This window comes from Heptranchias perlo, chromosome 29 (assembly GCF_035084215.1).
Source record: "Heptranchias perlo isolate sHepPer1 chromosome 29, sHepPer1.hap1, whole genome shotgun sequence".
Lineage (NCBI taxonomy): Eukaryota > Metazoa > Chordata > Chondrichthyes > Hexanchiformes > Hexanchidae > Heptranchias > Heptranchias perlo.
In genome coordinates this window covers 22,411,581-22,422,316 of record NC_090353.1, presented here as the reverse complement: position 1 = coordinate 22,422,316, position 10,736 = coordinate 22,411,581, and the positions used below count along the sequence as shown (strand labels likewise).

The window sequence follows — 10,736 nt, the reverse complement described above, 5'->3', positions numbered from 1 at the left end:
GTAACCTACTGTGAGGTACCTTATCAAAGGCTTTCTGAAAGTCCAAGTAGACAATGTCTACCGGATTTCCCTCATCCACTGCTCTATGCCGTCCTCAAAAAACTCTCAAATTTGGTAGGCATGACCTATTTTTTCGGAAGCTGTGTTTTGTATTTCTAATGGCCCTTTCCCTTTCCCAGTGATCATAAAGGGCATCTCATACAATCCCTTCGAGCATCTTCACAATAATAGATGTCAGGCTGATAGGCCTGTAGTTCCCTGGCTCTGATTTGCCCCTTTTTTTGAAATAGGAATTACATGAGCTAGCTTCCAGTCTAAGGGAACTTTTCCTGACTCTATTGAACTATTAAATATACTACTGAATTAAAAGGGAAAGCTAGAACAGATTTCTTTAGGGGGTGGTTAGAATCTGGAATTCAATGCCATAAACTGTTGAAGCAGAGTTGGTAAATAATTTTAAATGGGAAGTAGATAATTACTGTAAAAGGAATATTAAAGGGTACGGGGAGCAAGCAGAAGAATGGGATGTTCATATGGAGAAAAACAATAGCACAAACTTGATGGGCTGAATGGCCTGTTTCTGTGCTGTAACATTCTTATGTTATTATATACCTAGTTCTGAAAAGTTGGGCATCAGTGGCAACAATTTTTGGAGATGCATTAATTACACAGTTAATCATGGTACTTTCCACCTCTGCATTGTGCAATCCTCGATCAGAAAGGTCAGAATTATGGAAAATTTCTATTGAATTTCACCAATTATGTCTCTAGGATATTTTGGCATCAGACTGAGAGATGTGCTTGAAATCAGGATACTCAATGACCTATTAATAGATAAACCAAGTTATTCTGAGTCAGGCTTAGGTAGACTGTCTCACTGCATCTTATATTGGGGTTAATGAATTAAGCTAGATGCAACCCAGCACACAAATTCAGTACTGATTTCCTCTCCTTAGATGTCACTATTTTAATTTCTAATACCATGTTGTATTTGTAAAGCATACCTAGTAAAGCATCTAGTAGCTACACATACATGCTTTGTGGTAGGGAAGCAACAGGCAGCGTTAATATATTTATTGTACTGTGCAACGTAGAACAAAGAGCAGATAGTTGGGTTCAGAATGAGTGCCTTAAAGCCTGTCCGTGATGTCCCAAAATACTACTGAATGTATTTTTTTGCTAAAATACATTTTTGTGGTGAATTTGTTTGTTAACACAAGGAATGCCAGTGCTAACAGAATGTAACACTCTCCCTTTCAAGCACCCATTGCCAGACATTGAGCACTCTTAGCCCAAGAATAGCAGTTACTTTGAAATGCAATGGTGTTGGATGGTAGCAAACTTCCACACAATAAGATGGACAACCACTTTACTGGGTTTTGGTAGTGATAGTTGAGAGAAGAATAATGGTCAAAACACTGGGAGAATTACTTTCCCTCCTTTGAATAGTGCGACAGGATCTTTAACATTTAAGAATGGCTTCTTTGACAACGCAGCACTCACTCAGTGTAGCACTGGAATGTTAGCCGTGGTCAAATCCTCTTCTTGGGAGTGGGTTTTCAACCTATAAACTTTTGATGCAGAGGCAAGAGAGTGCTCCCAACTGAGCCAAGCTGAGACAGCCATGTATATACACCCCAACACATTAAATTTTAAATCTTCAACTTCAAAACCCCCACAACCTCAGCCACCTGATCTCTGTAACCTCCTGAGTCATAAGAACATAAGAAATAAGAGTAGGCCATATAGCCCCTCGAGCATGCTCTGCCATTCAATAAGATCACGGCTGATTTTCTACCTCAACTACATTTGCCCGCCCTATCCCGTCTCATATCATTCCTGCACCCTTTGGTCCCCTTAAGTCTAACTTTTTGTGAATTGTGTTGTTTGGTTATCCCACCATTGGTGGTAGTCTTCAGTTGCCTTGGCCTTTTTGGAACTCCCTCCCTACAACTCTTTGCATCTTAACTTCTCTCTAGGCCTTTAAAAACCATCTCAACTAACAACTATCAACCAAGCTTTGTCACATCCTCAAATTCTTTCTTCATGGCTGAAATGTTTAATTTTTTGCCTCTCTTTCCATGGTGCCTTGGGACATTTTTTACATTAAAGATACTATATAAATGCAAGTTGTTGTATACTTTGAGATGGACTGCCAAATTGTGGGCAAGTTGTGTTTGGTCTGCTCTCTCTGGTTTAACCACCAAACCTAATTTCAGATAGGACCTTTATAGCCGGAAGGGGTCGGAGATAAGTTCGAACCCACGTTTCAACAGTGAAAGCATAGTGTGTTAAATCTCTATGGCAAAGTCCTCTATAACACTTGTTTAATTTTTAGTCTTATTTTTGTATGTATAAAACTTACATGTTCAATGTACAAAATGTTCAAAAACTATACGTTATGCACAAGCTGAATCAGAAACCAGGGAAGTTTATTCCCTTGCAAAGACAGACCACAAATGTGTTCATGAAAATAATTTTGCTTTTTGCAAATGGAGTTGTCCTCTCGTACTCCATTGTTTGTGAGTGAAAGATATATTGTAAAATCTACTGTGTTGCTGATGTCTAGGTATTTAGGTCTATTGAAGATTTAAGTGGGAAAAAGCCACTTAATTCACAATTTGGTTTGGCCCAGGCTCTGCTCGATGCTGAAATGTCTGATATGTCAGTAGCAGGACATTTGAGGAGACTTGGAAGCCCTCCAGTAAAATGATGACATCACTGCCATTCCAAAGTCCTGTTCTATCGAGCTACGTTTCCTTTTCCTGTGAAATATCAATTTTGTTTTGGTTTGTTAGGATCGCACTAACCTCCTCCAGCTTGTAATAAAAGCCACTTCGTAAACACTTAGCTTGAATCGACAATAAAGCAATTAAGACATGAAACATTTTCTGCTATAACCCCATATCACTTACAATAAACGCGCATTTTTTTTTGTGTGTGTGTGTGTAGTCTGTGTTATCAGCCCAGTATTACCGCATTCTGTCCTCCTCCTCCTCCTCCCCTTTTTGTTGCTTTCCTGCCCTCCCTCCCCGCGTCCATGAATCAGCCTCACGCCGCCTGAAGTGGACGCGAGCGCAGCTCTTCCACCGCCACAGGGCGGGAGCGGGAGGGCTCTCCGACCAATCCGGGCGCCCGGCGGCCGCCGATTGGATACATTCCGCGAGCACAATGTATCCATCAGGGCGAGCCGCCCCCTCTGATTGGCGGGGAGCGTCGAGGGCGGGATTCCAACTGTCACTCAGGAGAACCAACAACACTCGAACGGCCCGCCGTCCACTTACGCGGGATATTGTCCCACCAAAGATTGCAATGTCTTTCGCACAAAGCCGAATTTATAGCGCCGGTTTTACGCGCTAGTTACGACGGAATTTTTGGTAGAGTTCGAGAAACGTCACAGTCTGTCGCAATTTGCGAATTTTCTTTTTGTAGTTTGGATGAGCCCCCGGATGTTGGCGCATGGATATCTCGCCACCTTACAATGTGATAATGTTGAAGAGGGTAAATATGTCGGCCGCTGGGAATGCATTTGTTACAGTGTAGCAGTATTTGTGAAAATTTCAATGAGCTAGCCTTTAAAGTTTGTTGGGATATCTAACTGCTGGAAAAGGGCTGATAAATTGCAGCTTTGGAGGTCGTTTAAATCCTGTTTCCCTTTCATTTAATGTTGACTTTCGGATGCTCACCGAAGAGGTAAACAAACGGCATGTACTTTTATTGTTACAGAGCAGAAAGTTGTGTGTGCGCCCTCGGGTACTAGTGCGAATTAAGTAAAAATCTGGACATTTTAATTCTCCGGAAAGCAGTTGGCCTAGTTAGGAGCAATTGTTAATCTGTATCTCGGCTAAAGTGCTTGCGGTTCTGTGCGAATAAGTGAATTTGGTGCTTTATGTCTTAAGTTGTTGCAGCCACTCTGTGGAACGAGGGGCGCACATGCACAAATTTTGTTTGACTCGAATGGTTGGGATTGAATTAATGGGATGATTTCAGCCTGCGAGAAGCTAAGTAATTTTAGCAGTATCGTTTTCCATAAACTTTTTATTTAATATCCAAGTCAAGTTAGCTGTCTTTATTTTGTCCCAATCCATCAATAATTTGATTTCTGGCGAGTATAAAAAGTGGTCTTGTTCTTGCACTTCTTGTTGCTTGATTTTTTTTTAAAATGTCATCGTTTTTCTTTTAACTCGAAGACAAGGCTATTTTGATTCTCGTGATTAACATCACGTCTAATCAAGGGTAGTAAGGCTTGCTTTCCATTTCTTTTTTAACCTTTCTTTAGGGGTGTTTTAATTTGTCAAAATGAATCCTCAGCAGCGAATGGCAGCCATAGGGACGGACAAAGAACTCAGCGACTTGCTGGATTTCAGTGCGGTAAGGATTATGGCGGTGTACAATGTATTTGTGACCGATGTTTTTTTTGCAGGATCTCTGCTTTAATGTAATTATGATTTTAAATAACCACTTTAGAGTAGCTAGTTTGTTTTGTTATTTCGAGTATTACAATCCAATCAGCAGTTGTTGAATTTTAAGTGTACAACGAGTCAGATGTGGGGAGTTTCTGTAAAGCCATTACGAGACAGCGGTGATACTGTCAGAAGACCTTCAGTACTGTACTTGGCAATCTTTTGTTTGCGAATACTTTTATATAATTTTTAATCCTAGGAATCTGTGCTACAAGATCGTAGTACAAATGAAATCATTACACGGAGCAAATGAGGCACTTTGTGAGACAGAGTTCTTAGACGTACACCGTGGAACTAGTGTGAAAAATTGCGAGTCTGGTCGTGGTTTTAATGAATTTAGATAACGAAAACAAAAATAATCTATTTAAAAGTCAGGCAGTATTGTTGATCAAACTGATTGTTGTAAAAAAAATTGACACCTTGTTGTTGTAAAATCTTTTATTCAAGTGACACTTTATTCTTTATTTCTTAGATGTTTTCCCCGCCTGCATCTAATGGAAAGAACCGACCAACCACGTTAGGAAGCAACCAGTTTGGGGGAACAGGTACAGTCTGTTCATATTTTGTTGTGGGCAGGGTACTGTATGGATATGAATGTTGTATTATGGCACAATTTATATCTTCAAACTCTGAATCTGCATTGGTGTGGAGGTTGTAAGTTGAAAGAACTGGTTCTGTTTTAGGTCTTTAAATCTATGATTTATATTAAATAATTTGCATAGTTATTCATAGTTGAAAAATCAGTGGGGAATGTGAAATGGAGTAAGGTATCTTGGCAAGCAGCCTGAGGGGTTTTACTGAACTAATAAAAAGAAGCAAATTTTGTTAAGGTTTGCTGAACAAAAATATAGGATAATCATAGGAATTATGTGGCTTTTTCCTGATAATTTTGCCATGTAATTGGATAAAATCCAACATCAACAGAAATTTTCACTCTCTAGCTAGATTGTCTCACGTTTCTGATAGCGGTCAAAACATCTGCTCTTCTAGTGGAAACTGCAATTTTTTATATAGCTGTGGACATCTTGTCTAGTGATAATTGTCATATATATATTTCCACTGCAGGAAAAGCCTCTAAGTTTGTATTGTCCTGGATATCAGTGGATTTTGTATATCAACATCACTGGCACAATGCAAGATGATTAATCTCCATGTGAATGGTTGCACATTTACAGTAGTAACCATCATGCATGCATAAAATTGAGATTAATGTTGGTTACTTTCTTAAACTGTGTTTCTGGCTTTAAAACTGAGTGAATCCGATGGTCAAAACTCACAAGTCTTTTGCATTATTTATCTTATCTGTTGTTGTATCTAATCCTTAATGACACCTGGACCGAAAATCCATCTTTAAAACTACATAACCCACAAGCTATTCTTGCTTAAAAAAAATAAGTATAGACTTAATATTCCCCCAGTGTCAACCAGTCCTGCATAATCTTTTTTAAAAACTCAGATAATTTATAATTCCATACCATGCAGAGTAATGTCTATGATTGTTAGGGTGGAGAATGAACAGTTTTTATTTAAAAAAGTCTTTTTTATATAAAGGCAGTTCAGTAAATTGCCTTTTTTTAAAAAAACTGGTTAAATTAAATAACACATTTTAGAATATTTGTATGAAAGTACTTCACATGGTGAGAAAAATATTGTGCAGCAGAAATGTAAAAAGTTGTCTTTTGGGTGTAGATAATGGCGGTCATATAATTTTGTTTTCTGCTGCAAGGAATATTGAGCCTTTGACATTAATCACACTCCAGATTTAGAGACTCTCGGGTTTGGTTGTTTGGGGGTGGGGGCGGGGGGAAGAGAATTACTTCCTTGGGGAACTTTTACAGAAGCCTTACAAAAATTTCCAGTTATATTATTTTGTGGCAGCACTATTAAAATAAACCTTACCACTGGAGACTTTATTGCTTTCTTTTTAGGAGAGGCAAGGGCAGCAATGAGAGAGGACATGAAAAATCTCATGCTTTTGAATTTTGTAACAGATGAATGATTTACTTATAAACAGTCAAATGTAGTCTAAAAATGAACATTCATTATAAGTTCACCGCCATGCATGTTTACTAAAGACCCCCAACCTGCGACTGTATTGAACTTGTGCTGTCATGCTCTCTCCGTTTCTCCAAATTCTTACCTCCAACCTTAAGACCAACTCTTCCACCCCCCCACCAGAAAAAAAACAAGCCAGAGTTGCATACAAAAGTGATGTTGAGACGGAATCGTACAGATGTAATTCAATCAGAGTTTTTGGCTGATGTCTTGAACCAAAACAGGAAAGCTTGAAGAGTTTATGAAAGCCTGTTGAATCCAGAGATTGAATTACGGCTTTTAACTCCCTGCACAGCATCTGTTGTTTTGTATTAAAATACATATACTATTTGTAAATTTTAAGTTCTTAGTTTCTAACACTGTAGCTGTGCTGTGAAGTTCTTTGCAAAGGGAAGAATTTTGACAGTGTATTACATTTTGTTAGTGAGATTGAATTAGTATATTTAACTGTTCGTCTCAAGGTGCAATATATAATGATAGTGTAAACGTTAAGAGATTGAAGAATGCAGTTTGGTGGTTTACTGTAGTTTTTCACTCCAGAGCTTGATATCTCAGTAATTTTTTTAACATGGGCTTAAGGGGTCATAAAACCGCTTATATTTTATGCACACTTCAGACTAGTCGCCAGTACATTGTTACTTTTGTTAATGGCACTTTGTGAGATAGCCAACCTTGGAAAGTTGAAAAACCTTGTCCATTTAACTTGCAGTAATTACCAAGTATTCTGGTAATTAACAATATTTTACAGTACAAACGTATAAATATTTTTAATCTTTTTATGTGGTCCTCATGCAAGACCAGGTTAAACTATAAGTCCTTATGTAGTACATAAGGTCCCATATTCATTTTTGAATCAATCCATGTTAGGTATTGTACTGCTTTCTAAGTATAGATTTCCCGTTTAAGTTTATCAAATTGTTATACAATTTTGTATAGCAATTGAGCCTGCACTAATGAGGCTTTGAAATGTGAGAATTTGGAATGCAATGGGCTCAATATGAGTTGTTTGGGACAGTGTGATTCTCTTGTGGGCAATTGATGTGTTAGTGATATTTGCTCAATTGGGCAACTTGTTTTGTTTTTGTGTGTAATATAAATTGTATGGTTTTAAGATGTGTGGCATACTGTTCCCAGAGCGACCCACGTCATGAGATTATTCATGTGTGTATTTACTTTTGTAGTTTCCTGATACTGTATTTTATAAATACATTTTCTTCAATTTGTATGGTGTTAAATGGGAAATCTGCAAGAATGAAAGATTGTCTGCAATGCTGGTGAAGTAAAAAAAACATTATTACAACAGAAACTTAGAGAGCTTTGCAAGCAAAGCAAGTGATAAATATTATAACGGAAGAAAAACTGAAGTCATGCAGGTTTCGAGCCAGTATAATAGCAATGCAAGAATGCAATGTCCAAATGATTCAGTACGGACTCTTTTTGGAGCTGTGCTTCAAATCTTTGAGACATTTTTCATAGTTAAGCTTATCCTTATTTGGTCCAACTCTTTATCACAATTTTATACAGAGAACATTTCTTCTCTGACCCATTACTTGCAGACTGAAAAGGTGTCAAAAATTCTAATTACAGTACCTGGTCTACCTTTGATAATTTGGCACATGAACGTGTTTTACGAGCTAAAATCAGTTGTGATTTTAGAACTTGAATGTGAACTTAATAGCAAAAAATGCACACTACTTCAACACTGGGTAAGTTTTTTATTTTAAAAAAAATTGACATTGCAAGATGCTTTGCAATACCAGTCACTTCTATTCCTGTATCCCTTCTAATATCTCTCCCAGAATATTGTCTTTTTGAAGTCACCGAGAAAGCTTGTGTTTGGTTGGGGGGGGGGGGTGCTGGGAATGTCTTTGATGTGGTCTACGTATATGTTGATGAGGCATTAGTGATGCGCTCATGTGGCTCACAGTATTGCAGGGCTACTTAAAATGAGGGACTCTGATGAGCTCTTAAACCACATGAGTGAAAATCATCAAAACCTGTGAGATTGAATCACAGTCCAAAATACGGTTCCTGTACAATGTCTTTCTGGTGTTTTAGTGGTGACTTTTATTCCTTCTCCAGTGACCAGCAATTTTGATCTTATTGTGCATTTTTTTTTGGTGTCATTTGAGCTTGCTAGTAGTTATTGCACAAGTTAACTTATGGATGAGCAATAACTATTCATGTGATGGGAAGAGGGAATTGTACAATAATTGTGACACTCTTTACATTGTCACATGACTAAAAGATTCAGAATTGTTACTAAATGTTGAGTTAGTGATGGGGCACTGGAGTTGCCCTGCATTGTCCATATTAAAAGCTGCCACAATCATCGCGCAACACTTTTCTAAAGTCCTTTTTTTAAAAAAAAATTAATAAATAATGGAAGCTGCTACAGCTTTTTTGACATTAAACGTTGATCTGTTTGGTTTATTCAAGCACTTTATATATTGATTAAAATTAATGGCAAAAATCATTGTTACTGTGGTCTAAGCTTGATGACATCAGGAGCCACATTCCTTAAAGCTGGCATTGCAGTGTATAGGATAGTATCCAAAAGGAGAATGCAAATGTGTGCAGACAATTTTTACACATGCTTTAAAATTCAGAGGTTTTTTTTCTTACTGTTAGCGGCACATGTTTGCAGTTAACTGTAAAGGAGCTGAGTCCCCACTCCCTGTGACCACCAATGGCAGCCGTGCCTTTAGTTGCTTCGGTCCCATGCTCTGGAATTCCCATCCTAAACCCCTCCACTTCTTCACCTCCCTTTTCTCCTTTTAAGACCCACTTTAAAACCCACCACTTTGGCCAAGCTTTTGGTCACCCCTCTTAATCTCTCCTCCTTTGGCTTGGCATCTGTTTTTCCTTGTGCCTTTTGAAGTGCTTGTAAATATTTTTCTAAGTTAAAGGCACTACAGTATATAAATGTGTGGTTGAGGTGTTTCTTTTTATATCCTATTTTGACACAAATCCTTAGTATTATGTTAATTGTATTGTACTTAAAATTTTGGATGAAATTAGTAAATAAACTTTTAGGTGTGCATATTTCTATAAATTGTGGTGTTGGAGGAAACCAAGAATGAAATATAGCAGCTTCAAGCTGGATTCCTACTGTAGTTGAAATGAATTAACAGTTGATGGAGTACTCTGTTCTCCAGTTTCTGCAGAAACCGTAGTTTGTTTTTGTGAATTGCTTGCCGTATGGTCTATGTTTAGTTCTCTTGCCTTGGTCTCCTGACGAGAAAAGTCCCTAGGTGAAGTTTCAGGGGTAATACAGGGCACTCCCCAGGGATTCACTGTGCAGGAAATAACAGGCAGAGCCGAGACAAAAAAGATAATAGTTTCACACTTATCTCATCTAATCACTAGTAACACCTCAATTCAAACCCTTTGTCTGACCCATTTAAGTGATTTTTAAATAAACATTCCTGGTGTGTCTCCTTGATTACTGTATTGCCTCAGCAACTGCTGAACTTTCATCCCTTTGGAAATGTATGGTGTCGGAAAGGAGCATTGTACGTTTAATTATTTTAACATATCAGTCTCCAACATCATGATGCTTGGATTCTTTACAGGTGGATATTGGGTGTATCAGTGGGAATATTGTATCATAAAGGCAGAACGCTGACTAGTACCACACAACAAAAACAACCTGGAATTTCTGATCCTGACATATCAAACTTTCGAATGATAAATGTGACTTGTACTCCTTTTCTTTTGCAGAATTGCTTCTGTTTGATGCTCCTGCAATGCGTTGGCTCTGCCAATGCCCTGAAATCCACCACATTTATACCGAAGGATGCATTTCAGGGCATCGGTGGCTACTGAAAAACAACTACAGTTATTTCAGTGTTGCAAGAGCCACTTTCATTTTCTGGCTTCCAGCGTTTTCAAACATCGATACAGCGCTACTGGCCTGTATAGGTGAGTTGACAGCTCAGCCCACCCGCAGCCAGAAAAAAGTGATGGCAGTATCCTGTTGCCATTGTGGCCTCATTTGTATTTTAGTGCTGAAATATGAAAAGGGCAATATGATCTACTGAAATTTGAAGTCTTGTGCTTTTAAAGAAAATATTGAATTAAGTGACCTTTGAATCAAGAGGAGTAAACTGTAGTTTAATCCCTGGGTTGCTGCTGTAATTCAGTAGTAATCTGCTGCGGCTGTGGTGAGTTTTTCTTCTGTCAAAGAAGCATATTCTCTTCCATCTTACACTTAAA

General features: G+C 38.2%; 1 protein-coding gene across 5 annotated transcripts in view; it reads left to right on the top strand.

Moving 5' to 3' along the window:
• The first annotated feature begins 3,258 nt into the window (after positions 1 to 3,258).
• Positions 3,259 to 10,736, top strand: part of LOC137299495 (transcription factor 4-like) — a 143,923-nt gene continuing 136,445 nt past the window's right edge. The window contains exons 1-3 of one of the 5 annotated variants that reach the window (XM_067968277.1): positions 3,259 to 3,693; positions 4,280 to 4,371; positions 4,936 to 5,008. In XM_067968277.1, the coding sequence (XP_067824378.1) occupies positions 4,300 to 4,371; positions 4,936 to 5,008 (145 nt within the window). In that variant the 5' untranslated portion in view covers positions 3,259 to 3,693; positions 4,280 to 4,299. The remainder of the gene's footprint in view (positions 3,694 to 4,279; positions 4,372 to 4,935; positions 5,009 to 10,736) is intronic. The other 4 variants (XM_067968276.1, XM_067968275.1, XM_067968274.1 and 1 more) reach the window with 4 other exon arrangements.